The 16649-nt window shown below is 43.7% G+C and overlaps 1 protein-coding gene across 1 annotated transcript; it reads right to left on the reverse strand.

Moving 5' to 3' along the window:
- Positions 1 to 457: 457 nt before the first annotated feature.
- Positions 458 to 11358, reverse strand: LOC145401338 (lysosomal aspartic protease-like). Its single transcript, XM_080273664.1, has 9 exons — positions 11297 to 11358; positions 9782 to 9902; positions 6679 to 6802; positions 5749 to 5854; positions 5034 to 5246; positions 4491 to 4613; positions 3637 to 3736; positions 2503 to 2646; positions 458 to 616 (listed from the first exon to the last, which is right to left on the reverse strand). Exons 1-9 carry the CDS (start codon positions 11356 to 11358, stop codon positions 458 to 460), a joined length of 1152 nt encoding a protein of 383 aa, XP_080129790.1.
- Positions 11359 to 16649: the final 5291 nt, after the last annotated feature.

Genomic DNA, 16649 nt, shown 5'->3' on the forward strand with positions numbered 1-16649 from the left:
AAGGAGCTAGGCTAACGCTTATTTGTTCTGGTACCACAGATGCACTTACTGTTGGTATTTCATCCAGATTAATACCAGGATATTTGTTCAGCTGAGAGATATTCTAGTTGTCTGAGGGTTAAACGTGTTGCCATAATTACCTGTCCAAACTTGTCGCAAAAATGTGAATTTCAAATTACTTTATGTCACCAGTTCACAGTACAGATGAAATATGGTGTAAAAAATAAGAGGCACCGTAACATCAATATATATTACGTGCACATAACAGGTCATGTCAGAATATATTATGTATGCATAGAAGTCATGTCAGAATACATTATGAGGACACAAAGGGTCTGGTCAGAATATAGAGTATGTCCGCATTATAGGTTATTCCATGTCATAATATATTCCTATGCGCGACCCATAACGCACCAGCAACCAGCCTTTCTCAATGCGCCAATCAGCCAGTCTCTCTTCATTTGGACTTGGCAAAACCCATCCTGGTGTTGCCCACGTCGAACTCCGTGTACCAACGGGCGATGAAAGGGTCGCCTAGGATCCAAGCCTCAACTTGAAGGTTGAGGCCAAGGATGCCCACGATGCACACCCTGGCACCAGTTTCCTCATCAACATTCTGCAGAGTAAGATAACAGTGATCAGTGGGAGCTGTGCAATCAGTAACAACAACGCACACTCTGGCAACTGAATTATCATTGATGTTCTGCAACACATGGCAGAAATGATCACAGGACCACATAATCGCTGATAACGATGTACTCCTTGGCAACAGAATGGTCATCAACACTGCTACATATGATAAAAGTGAAATAACAGAAAAACCATGCACTCACTGGCAATGGCGCAATAACACACACATTCACACTCTGCAACACGTGGGAAACATGAACCCGTTAGCTGTTGACAGTCTATTGTTACTTTACTCCTTCTGGCTAGCAATCTCATATTTATGCTCTAAATGACTCTAGAGTTCCCAAAACAAATTTAAAATAACGCAAAATGCTTAAAAGACCCTGATCTCACCATGAACAGTATAAAGTCTTGGCTCACAGCTGGCTGGGGCGTTGGTACTCTGATGTACGCAGATTTTATGTTGGTTTCGTTTTACGTGTTCTACAAACATTTTTTGCATGTGAATGTTTCAGCAAAGCAACGGCATAATGGCACATCCCATGTGGTCATTCATTTGCAAGCCAAAGAAAACAGAAAGAAAAGGAAATAAACAATGGCAAAACAACTTGGTCAGGACTGAGTGACTGCTGATTACACCCGCCAAGTATCTTCAAGCTTTTACATATTAACCGTAAATATTGCCTTCCCACTGTCGCTGTGGTAAAAGAACTGAAGAAACGCAATACAGTATATTGTTCAATGTTTGATAAACAATGAGAAAGTCTGTTGTTCATGTAAGGGTATATCATGAGTTGCTGAAGCTGATTGTACAAGAGAGAGAGAGAGAGATGGACAAAGACTTCTCTCTCATGGCTTAAATGCTGGCTGAAATTCTACCATATTTATGAAGAGAAGGCTGCTTTTAATGATCCTGTTCTTATGCGATGAAGAAGCACTCAAGAGTGGCACTTGAATTTTTTGTCATATTATTTGCTACATACTCCTGGGAGGTTGTAAAATGTATTAAATATGCCATGATATTTCTCATCCTTTGAAAGAAAATGCCACTGTCACTGCTGCTTATGACTGTGCTAGGAGTGATATTAGTCTCCTACCATAGCTTAGAGAATGCAATGTTTTTCTAGAGTGGTGTTGAGGTAGCTGACGTAGCTAACCGGAGCTAAGAGAATAACGAAATGAATAAGAGGGAGAATGGGAAGGAGGGGGAAGAGGGAGGGGGTAGGAAGGCCTGTATCTGGCTGTGTGATATGGAAATTATGTTCAGGAGGTTCAAATGTGTCCATCTCATTTCAGTTTACGAGCAACTGCTCTGTGCTAATTTATGTCGCGACTAACTGTACGCTGACCTACAGTTAAGATGTAAAAGGAGGCAGATGCCATACGATGTTTAACTGGGGTGCTCCTTTCCATATCTTGGGACTTTGAGACTGGGCTCAATGACGTCAGTGTGTATAAAATTATGTCTCAACAAGCAACAGTTTAAATCACACGGATAAACCACACAGGTAATGCCGATGATGCATACCTTAGCGACTGATTCATCAAATGATCCTGTACAAATGACCGTGGACAAGTACACAAAATAATAAACTTCGTCCCACCTCAGTTGCAGATTCAGGTTTGTTAAAATTTGGCACTTCAACCAAGGATGTTTTACATATTTTTTTCTTGTTATCACCAAATGATTTGTGTTCCAGTTTTAGGATTTGTTTTCTTTAAATCGGTAAGGTTGGGTACTGCGTTCATTAACCCCTTCACTAATACATATTCTTTCCAAAGCTGAATAAAATAATCTGGTGGTAGAATGAATGAAATGTAAAAGACGTCTATGGGCTGAAAGGATTACAAAAGAAGAAACCCTGATCTCACCTCAATGACTAGTTCAGGCCCCGTGAGATCGAAGTCCATGCCGTTGAGGGTGAATGTGGTGAGGGGCATGTCAGGCACTTTGTCGCAGTTGATTAACCACTCCCCAGGGATGATTGGCAGCGCCCCGTAATCATGCATCATATCCTGGAGGGAGGACGAGGTGAGTAATATGGGGGTAGACTGAGCGAGGGCGTGGTGAAAGTGAGACTGGGGAAGATACAGGGTGAAGAGATGAGTGTGAGGTAAGCGGGAGGTGGTGGGAGAGATGAGAATGAGGTGGGGGTGGGGCTGGAGGGAGGAAGCGACGAGAGAGGCATGTGGGAGGAAGAAAGAAAAGCGAAAGGTGAGAATGATGCCAGCGAGGGTGTGGGAGACGTGTACATATTATCGGGTGGCATGACGGTAATGAAAATCGTTCGTATTTGTGTTTCTCACCAAGACTCTGGTCCGATTCATACTGCTGCCTTAGATTATCTTTACAAATCAGCTGAAAATTGTAAAAAGGACAGGAAAATAAGGACTACCTTGAGTTAATATAGGTTGATGCTGCACGGAGACCCTATCGTTATAAGAATGGGACAACTTCCGCCATGTAGTTCCGTTCCGGCCCAAACCATTGTAAGGACTGTAGTGTTGTGTCTGTGTGGCTGGATGACCCCAAGCATCAGTAGGAGATTCATGTGCGTTAAACCAACTCGGAATGTTTACGGAGGACGTTGTCTCATTTCTGTTTATTCTTTGAGCAACTTTCACAGGGAATTCCGCTCATAGCTTCTTTTGTGGTTCTGCCAACTCCACAGCGTGGGGCAAGGCGGACCCTCTTTCCAGGGAAGAAGAGGAGGACAGAAAAGGCTCAGAGAGAAAGCGTAGCCTAGCGACCTGGAGCGTCCCGTTACAAGTAATAATAAATATAACAATGATTAATCCGTTCATTACTAGAGTTTCTTCTCAAGTTGAATAAAAATCGTTAAGTGGTAACAAGAACAAATAAAAACAGTCCTCTGAGTGACGTGGTTAGGCTTATAAACGATTAGAACTATGACACAAGAACCAGAATAACACGAAAAAGATACTCTCGCGCCAAAGGGGTCAAGTTTAAGAAAAGGAACGAAGTATGTGCCAGGCCTGACTTACAGCCACATCGTGCCTGGGTCCAGCGATAAGGGAGGTGCCGGTGTCCACGATGGTCTCACACGGGTTGCAGAAGGACTTGATCACTCCTCCAACCTTGATCCTGCAACACACAGCAATAAGGATACCATATGGTCTTTAATCGGTTAAGAAGAGTCTGCAACACCTCTATGTTAATTTATGGAGTCTCTGTTCATATAAAAGAGAAATAGCATACAAGATGAAAATAAAGTGTAATATCAAGCAAGTTAAATCTTCAAAGATGTAGTGCTAAAAAGCCTCCTCAGATGACAAGACTGTCCATGGGGAAAACCTCGCTGGTTGAGAAGGAGGGGACACTATCTTATTTTTCCTATACGCCTTTTACTCTAACTTGGCCCAGATTTTCGTCCTTTTGCAGCTTATTTCACGTAGCTCACTGTCAGAAAAAGAATAGTACGGCTCTACATCATTTCCATAGCACTTGTTTGTGACTAGTATCATAATAAAGCGGTTAACATTTGCTACAGCTCTGAATTAAGACGGAGAGGTGTCAGTTTTAGGCCAGGTTGACAAGATTTAAATATATTAGAGGGCCTCTCACTGTAGGGGTTACCACTAAGCAACAACCTAAAAATTAAGAATAAAGGTTACTAATACTGACAAATAGGTCTTCTGATACTGGGAAAATGATATATGAATAATGAAACGAGTAAAAAAATAATGAAAAGTATGTAAGTACTAACCAAATTTATGAACGATAAGAAAAATATTTACTAATACTAAACGAAAGGTTAATGTATTATGGCAATAACAAATTAGTACGGTGCTGAGGAGAACGTCTATATGTTAATAAAAACGTGACAGAAGTAACTAACGCCTCTGCGGTGGCCTGCCAGTACCCGACCCTGGACACAGGTACGTAGTGGAATTCGCCCTCGTAGTGGTTGGGGTCAGAGCCGCCCAGCACCAGCTCACCGCCCAGGGGGTCACCCATGTCACTGGAAGAGGCGGGGAGCGGCACTGGTGATTAGGGCTGGGGTGAAAGCCTGGGGTGGGGGGGTTGTCAGTAAATAAGGATGAAAATAGTAGTAATATTATTGAATTACATAAATACTGATAAGTAAATAATACATACTGCATATGTATCTATGTAACATGTTATTAAAATTACGATAAATCTGCACCGTGTGACTTGGTTTTGCCAACCATTATCAGTACTTCATGATCACAGTAGTAAAATTCTCCAGACATAATCACACTTGTTGCATTTCCGTACACTGTATATACTGTATATATATATATATATATATATATATATATATATATATATATATATATATATATATATATATATATATATATATATATATATATATATATACCCGCAGTGTTACGGAAAATGATACAACACAACTAACTGGTTGAGGTAGAATGAAAAGACTGGCTGGTCGACTGATCCCTGAGCCACGAGGGTGTCGAAGACAGTGGGGATGCCCATGATGGAGATCTCTCTGAACCCCATTCCCATGATACCATCGAACCGCCCAGCCACGAAGGCCAGACCAGGTTCCCGTGTGATCTCGGCGAAAGTCTGGTCTCTCGCTGTCAGACCGCCTACCTCCACGTAGTCACTAAGGAAGGAGAGGAAAGGAAATATGTACAGTATAGTTGCGGTTAATAATTATTGGCTTATATCGTCCTGAAATTGTGCCATAACCTATTGAGGTATTTGCTGCGTGTGTTACGTATTGTAGTGTTTGTAATGTACCTTATCAGAACTTATATTGCTACTTTTCAAGAAGAAGCACCAGATACAGAGAAGAGACCTGTATTTGCTCAAAGTCTCCAAGCTGTTACAGTCTTCGCCGCTTCTCCAGCGCATCGCACTTTCTTATTCTTTACGGTTTAAACCTTGTAGATAAAATAAAAACAACAAATAAACTTTGCGTCTGCTTCCTGTCTGAACTGGAGAGACTAAAGAAACAACATCTGTGAATTCCTTCTACTGTATACTACGATGACTATCTGTTTTATTCTTGCTACAGTTCAGGAAAGATTTCATTACAAAGAAAGGATTTTCAGAACGAGTTGCACTGTGTTATTCCAACAAGCATAAGTGATGGAGGGACAGACCTTGAGAGGAAGCCATGCACTGCCCCGGAGCCGTACAGGATGTCGAAGTCGGTACCGTTGGGGGTGTAGGTGGAGGACAACGTGGAATTATAGCGGTTGTGCAGCTCTGGAGGGAAATGTACTACGTTAAAAGGGTTAGTGTGCACGCTGATTACCTAAAGTCCTAAACAATACCACACACCTCATACCCTTTACACTCTCATACCTAACAGCATATATTTCACACAGCCACTCCACACACTGCAAAATCCCACACACACCTGACACTATTACACCCGTACTCCCGACACACCTCACACAGCCACATTATACACCGCAACATCTCACTCACACGTAACACTGCTGCACCTACCATACTTCGCACTGTCACATCTCACACTGCCCAGCTCCAAACACTTCATATGGCCACACAACACAGTCGGACAACATTCGCAATACTTCACACACACACGTGACATCACCACATCTTATACTGTCACATCTCACACGGTCACACTACACAGTCACATTTAAATTGCAACATATCGGACACATCTGACACCTACACAAAACAAGCCTCACACTGTCGCACTGCACAATGCTATCCCCAGCAAATACATCATACTGTCACATCACACAGCCACACTTCACAATGCAACATCTTGCACACTCCTCACACTGCCACACCTCAAGCATGTATCACACTCTGCTAAGTCTCACTGCGATGTCTTACAAACACCTTACAGCCACACTACCTCACTTCCATCCCCCATTGCACGGAGACTTTCCTAACGCCTGGATCATAGTTGTAAGTTTAGCGCATGACTAAAACATGCTCCTCAATTTTGCCTTCATTTCCCCTACCCCTGTCCCTACCCCCAACCTTTCCTCTCTCCCTCACTCAGTAACTCACTTGCTCGCTCACTCGCCCACTCACTGAGCTCTACGTACGGCAGGCGAGGTTGAGGATGAAGCACAGTTCAGAGGGCACCCACAGATTGGAGGAGCCGGTGTCGAAGATCACATTGAAATACTGACCCGGGGTTCCTATGTGCACGGGGCCGTAGTATTGGGCCTGGAGGGGAGAAGAACGTCACACGACTTGACTTTTTTTGTTTTTTTTCTGTTTCACGCACTTTATTTTCATGCCCAAATTTATCTTTTCACTACGCATACAGTGTAAAACGGGGGACAGTGGGGGTCAGAGGTAGAGGGGGTCAGAGGGAGGAAGGGTTGGGAGAAAGAGGAGAAGGGAGATAAAGCAGGAGAGAGGGAAGGAGGGCTTGGCAGGGGGAAGGTGGGTGATGTCACAAGGAGGGAGGATGGAAGCAGAAGGGGGGATGGGAGAAGGAGGGGGATTGGAGAAGGAAGGGGGATGGGAGAAGGAGGGGGGATGGGAGAAGGAGGGGGGATGGAAGAAGGAGGCAAGACAGGAGAAGGAGGTGGGATGGGAGAAGGAAGGGAAAGAGAGAGGACGATGAGGAGGAGGTGAAGGAGGGGCAGAGAGCAGAAGAGGGAGAAAGAGGATGGCAAGGACAAGGACAAGGAGAGGGAGGAGGCGAAGATGGAGATGGAGTGGAGGGAAGAGAGGAGGATCGGAGAGATGTAAGAGATGGAGGGACAGGAAGAAGAAGAAAGAAGAGAAGAAGGGTGGAAAGGGAGAAGGGAAGAGAAAGAGAAGAAGAAGGGAGAGGGAAAAGGGAGGAGAAATAGAAGAAGGCGGGAGTGGAAGAAGCAGGGCTCTTGTTTGGCGTGCCACAGCTCGCAAATGTGGGTATTTTTTCCCTTTGGCGAACAAATTTTACATGCAAGTCGCCTTTTGGCGAGGAGAAAATCCATTCACTTCAAAACCCAGTAAACTACAGAATAAGTAAATCTCAATTAAATGGTCGATTATTAAGTCTTTCCTTGCAGCCATTGTGAATGTTTAAAACCTCATTATATGATTCTAATCATTACAATGTGTATATAAATAAATATATTTATTGCTCGTAAAAAATTTCGGCTCGTAGTAAGTTTGGCTACTAAAAATGTATTTGGCTCGTAAATCTGAAACCTTAGGAGCCAAATGGCTGGCAACCATCGGCAGTTAGCAAGAGCCCTGAGAAGGGAGGAAAAAGAGAAGAAGAGGGGGAAGGGAGAAAGAAGGGGGAAGAGGGAGAAAGAAGGGGAGAAGAGGGAGAAAGAGGGGGGACGGGAGGGAGAGGGAGCACAAAGGAGTTAAAAGGAAAGCAAACAGCAACAGACCCACTAGTCCCTTCAAGGCAGTTTACTACAGCATCCACCAAACCCTCAAGCCGAAGCAGGCAGAAAAAAAAAAAAACTGAGAAGGACCAAGAGGCAGTATAGGAAAGTAGTCATGGAATTTTCGCAGGAAAGGATGAAGTGTGGCAGCTTGAGGGGCTTAAGGTGTGCTAGTTTGCGTGGCACAGTGCGGTAGTGTGGAGTGTGGCAGTGTTAAGATGTGACTGAGGTGTGCGGTGTGGTAATGTGTGTGGTGTAGTATGGTAGTATAGGGTGTGTCATTGTGAGATGTGACTAAGGTGTGCTGTGTGGTAATGCGTGTGTGGTGTGGTAGTGTGAAAAGTGGCAGTGTGATACCAGGACCATCATCGCCATCATACTACCGCCGCCACTCAAGAAAACATGGGGTGGGAGGATATAGAGCAAAGCGCCTTGATCTCCTTGCCACGTGGATCACAGAAAAGAGGTAGTTCCAAGTACAAGCTTCCCTTCCGGCATAGTAAGAGTTTGGAGGCTGCTTGCAACATGTACCGTATCCGTATATATATAACTTCCTGGATGTGTTGGTCTCTGGAATTCCCCTGATCACGATATATACAGTGCACCAAGCCTGAGTTAATTCAAATATAGACAACTCACTCTTGCTGAAAAGAACAGGAGTGGTTCCGACCATGAAAGGGTTAAAGGTACCAATGTTAATTATCAGGCTTCTATGACTCACTCCCGACTGAATAAAATCGTCTGCCTTTAGCTGCAACAAAATACTAGAGTTGTCTGACCATGAGGGGGTTAATCTGAGTCTACACCTTGCAAGTAATTCATCTAGTTGTGTAGATACGGTCCATTCACCTTAACTTGGCGGAAATTTTCGACTTCTGGCAGCCAGTAACTTAGGTGGAGACAAGATAAGTACGGTGGTGAAAGTCTTTTTCCATAGAACTCTTTCGTGACGAGAGCCAAATTCTAATGGTAATACCTTGTTATAATTCAGCTTTTACAACGGAGACACGGTAAATTTACGCCTAGTTAAAGTAAACAGAGTATAGCATTCTTCCTCACAACACCCCCAGGGATGCCATGTCGCTAGAATATTCTCTTTGCCTGGCTCTGTTTTACCTCCGCCGCCACCGCACCGTCTCGCTGTGATATGCTCATAAAAACGCGATAAAATACACTCCCTGAAAAGTTGGTTCTCCAGGGGCCTGTCACACTGCAGTTAACGTGGAAAACACACACTGCAAAATAATTACTCCTTCTGTTGCATCCTACCCTCTGGTTAAATTTATACCCACTAGAGCTTCATGGGAAAATCGTCTAGTGTTAGAACATTAAGCGATTTTATTTAGCTTCGGTAAGACATCCCTCGGGTATAAAGGTGAAGGACATCAATTATAAAGAATTTACTCTGTACGTCCAATGAACCTGCCGGCAAAAATCAAGGATGTATCGAATAAAACCGGATATGTAACGCTGCAATCCATAATCAGGTAGGCCTTTTTTTTTTTTTTTTTTTTTTTTTTTTTTTGACCGAATAAGTTTTTCCCCCTCTGACTTTTCCGTCGCATATGTCATGAAACCTAGTGGTGGGGAGGGGAGGTGTGTGACAGGGGGCTTTAATCTTTTTATAAAATATAGTGAACAAATCTTGTCTCTGGGCCGCATTTATGTTCCTACAAACTTTCAGCTCACTGTCTTGAAAACTGAGCCGCACGTAACGACTAAATATACAGACAGATGGGTAGAATGTATGAAATATTTTATAGGTTCTGTGGGTAAGCTTGTGTGTACTTAGGAGGCTTTAGTTACTTACGTCCTGGAAGTTGTCGAGGTCGATTATCTCGTCCTTCGGTCCATAGCGTCTAGCAAGGAAGTTGTGAGATCGACGCAGTTCCTGTAGCGTCCTCGCCCGCTCCACCCTCTTCAGTGGTACCCTTTAACATATCATCATCATCATTTATTACCACCAACATCGCAGATATTATCATCGTCGTCATCCTTATAGTTTAATGGCACTCCGTACAGGGACAAAGGTAGTGCTGTCATCACACATTTTGTTAGTAAACAAGTCTTATTAGAAAAATACTGTTATGACTTTATTTTCAGGAGAAGTCATGAAAGGGTCAAAACATGCAAGGAGGTTTTCTTTTTAGCACGAAGAAATGAAGCAAGGAAAATAATAATCATCATTCTACCAAAGTTTCCGACATTCGCTGCAGGTGGAGACGTAGAGAAATATTCAGAGGCCTAAAATTCATTTCAGCAAAGTTTATGGTCCAGTACTGTTAGACTGGCGGGTTGATTTGTCTAGCAACCATGGAGACTCATTCCTACCCCATAACTAAGACTCATCAAATTCATCTCAACCACGACTTATTGTTCATGCTGAGCAATGGCCCAGTTCCGTCAGGTAAAATAAGCCGATCATAACAACACTAATAACATCAAATTGGTCGACATTTCTGTCACACGTGTGGCCTGATTCAAGTGCGGGAGGTTAGTGAAAGGCAAGGAGGAGGAAAGCGAAGGAGTTTAAGTGGAGGAAGCAGGGCGAGGAAAAAGAGAAGAAAGGGAAGGAGGGGAAAGGCAAGAGAGTTTATGTGGACGAAACAGGTCGGTGGAAGGCAAAGAAAATAAAGGAGAAAAGCGACAGAGTTTATGTGGAGGGAAGAGGGAGAGGGAAGGGAAAGGAAAACAAAGAAAAACACGGGGGATAAAGGAAAGAATGAGGTAAAATGAAGGAAAGGGATGGGAACGAAAGAGGAGCGCGAAAGGGAAGGGAAGAAGAAAAGCGAGTGGGTTAAGTGCAAGAACCGGAGTGGCGAGGGAAGGGAAGAGGAAAGGAAAGACAGAAACGGATGTGGTGTGGTGCGGTATTGTGCGGTGTGGTGTGGTGTTGTCTTGTGTGGAGTGGTGTGGTGTAGTACAGGGTGGTATGGTGTGGTGTGGCATAGTATGGTGTGATGTGGTATAGTGTGGTGTGGTATAGTTTGGAGTGGTGTAGTTTGGCGTGGTATAGTGTAGCGTGGCGTGGTGTGGTATAGTGTGGTGTGGTGTGGTATAATGTGGTAAGGCATTGTGTGGTATGGTAGTATGGTGCTGTATAGCGTGTTGTGTGGTATAGAATTGTGGTGTAGCATAGTGTGTACTGTAGCACAGTCAGTGGTGTGGTGTGGTGTGGTATAATGTGATGTGGTACTGTGTGGTGTGGAATAGGATGGTGGGTACAGTGTTGTGTATATTTTAGTGTGGTGTGGTATAATACAGTGTGTCTTGTGTGGAGTGTGGAAAGCAGTGTGGTAAAGTGGTGTGGAGTGACAATACATACCTGTGCAGGGCGGTGGTGAGGGAGGCAAACAGGAGTAGGAGGGTGAGGGTTCTGGTCCTCATGGTGGCTCGCAAGGTAAACACTCCAAGCTTTACCCCAGAATACCACCACCAACAGCTACTTATATCCACAGTGTCTCTCCAACCCCACAACCTCGTCTTTTATACGAACCCCGCAGGACTTCCCTCGATAGACCTACCTGGTGTTCACTCCCACAGCGTTAAGGGTCTGTATTTAGCAAGAATTTTAGCCAATATGAAAGATAAATATGCCTCCGTAGCCATGAATTATTATAAGAAATCGTGTTGTTTTTCGTGTGTTTTTTTTGTTTAATTCAAAATTTAGTTTGCGTCAGAGGTGTAGGGTAGCTGTGTGAGTAAACAATAAACAAGGAATTTTATGCACAACTTAAACTCAAGATGGTTTGTAAATATGACCTAGTCCTCGTGGGAAACATATGGGTCGGCCACGTGTTCTGATTTAAGCCTAATTAGTTAAGAGTTAGTAACAGTCTCCAATAACCCCTACAACCCGATAATGCCGTTTTTATATGGCTCTGATTAACGCCAGGTGATACGGTTCAGCTTACGAGAGACGTCCACAGAGGAGAGGAATTAAGTTACCATATTAATTTTGTTCTATCTGGCATTTTGTAAGTTAACAGGAAACTATAACTATGCAGTGTTAAGGAAAAAGTGTACCGTACAATAGTTCCGTGCTTGAGACAAAAGGATATCATTCAGTGTGTCTCTATGTTTCATTTTACTGTGCGTCTAAGTCATGAAAAAAAAAAAAAATCCTTAGGACTAGTTTCATTTAACTTGTGAATAATAATACTGCAAAACTTTTATCTGTTCTACTGACTGTGATGTTACGATATGGCTCAGTGTTTTTCAGTTCTGTGTGTGTTCATTTATTTTGTTCATCAATGAGGGTGTTTCTGGGCCTTACATTCAATATACAGTCACGTCATATTTTTCTTCTCTGCCATCACAAATTTTACCTGACAATGCAAAAATTGTAGATTATACTGTATTCTTCGACGGCATTTTATCTATGGTGATGAAGTTCGCAGATGATGATGATGATGATGATGAGGAGAAGGAGGAGGGGGAGGAGGATTACTAGTAGTAGTAGTAGTAGTAGTAGTAGTTGTTGTTGTTGTTGTTGTTGTTCTACCCCGGTCTATTTGGCCGAGCAGATCCATCAACCACAGAGAACCAGCCGCCTTCCTGTGACAGACAGCGCTACGCCAAGGTCGGACCAGAGTCCTTCCACATGGCGAGGTGCAGGGAAAATGGAGGAGTCATAACCCCCAGAGGATGAGAAGTGTACAAGAGACATGTATGAGCAATAGTCTCAGCCTCGATTTTGATTATTTGGTAAATGTGGTTGAGCTGCCCGCCTCGGAGTGTTGTGCAAAGCCAGCTACCAAGCCTTGGTCCCACGTCATTCTCATTGCAGTACCTCCCGGGACGAAGGTAACCAACCACCTACTACGGTACCTTTTGGCGGGCTAACGGGTTTTACACCTTGCCCAAAAGTGATCCGGGACTTGCAGGGCAGAGAAGCCATCTTTTCTGAGCCGGACACATGATTCGGCCACATATCTCAAATAGCCTACCATGAGCCGGACACATACGGTACTCCTGCAGCATACACCAACTAGTAAAGGTATGCAGAATGAAACACAGAACAACTTCAATAACTGTAACTTTGAGAGAGGTGGCTGGACGAGAATCGTGAGAGCGAGGAGGTGGAGGGGACAGTGGCAGATAACTGTGGTTGTCAGATCATTATTATTCACTCCAGTTTGCTTGTTAACCCCTTCAGGCCGGTGACGTCGTTTGTACTTTATTCATAATCCTCTAGTGCTGATGAGGGACGCCTTCACGCGGTGGTACTGATATTGGCGGGTAACTCCACTGCCCTATCATACAAAATAATGTCCCTCAATTCCATCTCTATCTCCCGAAAGGAGGATGGTTGGCTGAAAAAGAGCATATTCATCCTGCAGTCCACCAGGTTTACGTCCAGATATGCCTGGGGTTGCAACTGCTACAACTGTTACTATTATTCCCCTCAGACGGTTTATTCAGGTTAAGATAGACCACTCGCACTGACAAAGGTTAGAATTGTAACCTTCATTAACTCTTTCAGTAAAAGAGATCCTTATTCAATACAATAAAATCGTCTGGGGGGAGCAAGAAGTTTATGTAACAAGCACAGTTAAGCTGTGCAGCCCCACTCAACAGCAAGAGACTATGAAGTCTGAGCAGGAAAAATGAATAATACTATAGTTTGCCCGATCGGTTGTAACGCTACCAGTTGCTAATGAATAGGCCTAATACCATAGTTAGCCATAAAAATTTCCTGCACCCTTCCTGGTTGCTATGGCAACGACTTCTCTTAGACCCTCTTCTTCTTCCTCCTCCTCCTCCTTCTCCGTCCTCCGCCATCACCACAGGGATACAAGACGTTCCTTGCCCACTCCTCGTGCAAGCTGTGGAGTTGGAAAAAGACATGGCCGCACTGAATGGTTTAGCCGCTGCGAGAGTTACGACAAAAGTATAGACATCCTCAAGCACAACATAATCTCAGAACTGGTGAATGCTGCCCAGGACTGGAGAACATGAGGGAGGGCGAGGCTGACGAGGGGGATGACTGGAACGATTTCTGTCATGTTAGGAGTTGTTACCCGTCCCCACCCCGGAGGGATTAGGGGACAGGTATTTTTTTCACTTTGTTTGTCTGTCTGTTTGTTTGTTTGTTTGTCTGTTTGTCTGTCTGTTAACAACTTTACGCGAAAACTACTGGTGCGATTATGACTAAAATTGCAGGGATGATGGGCTATGACCTTCTGATCACCTGTTTTAATTCTGGGCCAAACTGGGCCAAGGCCCAGGCTGTAGGTCCAAAAAATGTAGAAAAAAATCGTTTTTTCGCCATAACTCCTTTCAAATTCGTCATATCGACATGAACCCAACACCTAAATGTGCATCTTTCAATTCTGCATCCTATAATATGCCTCATTACATCAGGGGGTCACCCCCCCAGTTAGCGGTATATAGGGAGGTCTACGTCAGGTGGGTAGGGCCTAAAATTTTAGATGGGTATATAATCGTCCATTTTCACCTGATTTACCCCAAATTTGATATGTGACATCTCTGACTATATATCTTGTTGTGTTTATACGTCAGCACCAAATGACTGCCGGAGACCAAGGTCCAGACCTTTTCGGGGACGGGTTTGCTGTGCCTTGCCACCGCTAGTTGTTGTTGTTGTTTTTGTCATTATTATTACTATTATTGTTACTACTATTACTACTACTGCTACTACTACTATCATACCAGAGCTCGCGGAGAGCGAGTGTTATGTACCGTACTCCAGTCGTTCTGTGTGTGTGTGTGTGTGTGTGTGTGTGTGTGTGTGTGTGTGTGTGTGTGTGTGTGTGTGTGTGTGTGTGTGTGTGTGTGTGTGTGTGTGTGTGTGTGTGTGTGTGTGTGAGCCTTTATGAATAATGTTGTTATGTTAGGGGTCTATTTTTCAGGCAGGTGGGACTTGTGCACAATAACCTCATAACATGTCGACAGAGAGAGAGAGAGAGAGAGAGAGAGAGAGAAAGAAAGTAGTGTAGTTGAAGCCTGAGAACTCACAGGTGTGGATGAGGGACTCTGGTCCATTTCTGGGTTTCATCACTTCTCCTGTCCAAGACACACACACACACACACACACACACACACACACACACACACACACACACACACATACACACTCTCTCTCTCTCTCTATCTCTAGATAGACAGATAGATAGATAGACAGATAGACAGACAAACAGATATATATTTCTCTGTCTGCCTATTTCTCTATCTGTCTGCCTACCTCTGGTCATCAAATCTACCTTCCTACCTACCTATCTGTTCAATCTACAGTACCTACCAACCTGCCTACTTGCCTGCCTACCTTCGTAACTACTCGCCCATCTATCTGTCTATCTATCTATCCATACCTAATTATCTTCTTTACTATCCTTGGCTTATTCTAGTAGTTTAATTACTCTTGTAGGAGGTGTCTTGCATGTGCCAACTGGTCTCCTGCGGTAATTCTCTCATGTTCTTATGGATTTATCCGTATGTTTGGTTGTCTGTCTGTCTGTTTGTCTGTCTACCAACCTGTCTATCTATCTGTCTGTCTGTCTACCAACCTGTCTGTCTGTCTGTCTGTTGCCCGACGAACAATCACAATTTATCAAGTATGGTCGAGACAATAATACCCCCAAGCCTCTGTGTCCTAACTAATTCCTTCCCTCTTTCAGCCATGTGCTATTCCGTCTGTCTGTCTATCTAACTTCCAGTCTATCTGTCAGTCTATCTACAGGTCTGTCTATCAGTCTGTCTATCTACAGGTCTGTCTATCTGTCTGTCTGTCTGTCTACCTGTTTACCTGTCTACCTCTTTATCTCTCTATCTGTCTGTCTGTCTGCCTCTGTTTACCTGTCTGTCTCTGTTCATTGTCTGACATCACCAGACACTCATAAAAAATTCTGTCATTCTGTCTATTTCAGCACCATTGTTTTTATAATATTTCTGACCCTGGCCTTAGACTTGAAACTCCGTTCCCTGGGGACCAGCATACCAGACACTTTCACATGTCATCACTTCAGCGCTAATACCCACCGTCCATATGGAATACACGTTAGGGCAATCTCATTCAGGACTGGTGTAATGGTATTAGCTGGGGTGATTTTATGACTCGTCGGTTGTGGAAGAGCGGTGGTCTTTTTTTTTTTTTTTTTTTTTTTTTCTTTTTTTTTTTTAAAGAAAAACTCCTCTCTCTCTCTCTCTCTCTCTCTCTCTCTCTCTCTCTTAGTACTGGATCGAACTCAGGTCCATTCGGACAGCAGACCATTAGAATTACATGCTCTGTCTATCTGTCTGTCTGTTTATCCATCCATCCGTCTGTCTAATTTCCATGTAGCATATATTACACAGGCTGTCAATTTATCTATACATCCGTTCATCCGTCTGTCAGACTCTCTCTCTCTCTCTCTCTCTCTCTCTCTCTCTCTCTCTCTCTCTCAGCTGATCAACATCAACCAATCCTCTAACTGCCTAATCCCAGAGCTCACCACTATTCCACATACGTTTCATGTATCAACCTATACATGTCTATCTGTCAGAATATCTATCTCTATCTGTCTATCTATCTATCTATCGATCGATCTACCATTCAATAGCCACCTAATCCCACAGCCCAACACCATTCCACGAAAATCTGTATAATAATTCCCCTTTTCCACCCACCCCCCTCCCTTTACAATCCTCTCAATCCCCTCCCCCTATCCTCTTCACAT

The sequence above is a fragment of the Coenobita brevimanus genome, chromosome 55 (assembly GCF_032717465.1).
Source record: "Coenobita brevimanus isolate Jiangsu-jjx chromosome 55, ASM3271746v2, whole genome shotgun sequence".
Classification (NCBI taxonomy): domain Eukaryota; kingdom Metazoa; phylum Arthropoda; class Malacostraca; order Decapoda; family Coenobitidae; genus Coenobita; species Coenobita brevimanus.

Bases quoted from the DNA above. Each gene is read 5' to 3' on its own strand.
- LOC145401338 (XM_080273664.1), bottom strand. From the start codon at position 11,358: ATGAGGACCAGAACCCTCACCCTCCTACTCCTGTTTGCCTCCCTCACC. The intron at 9,903-11,296 runs GTATGTATTGTC...GATATGTTAAAG, and splicing joins CTCACCACCGCCCTGCACAG to GGTACCACTGAAGAGGGTGG. The intron at 617-2,502 runs GTGAGATCAGGG...CTTACTCTGCAG, and splicing joins GGCCTGAACTAGTCATTGAG to AATGTTGATGAGGAAACTGG.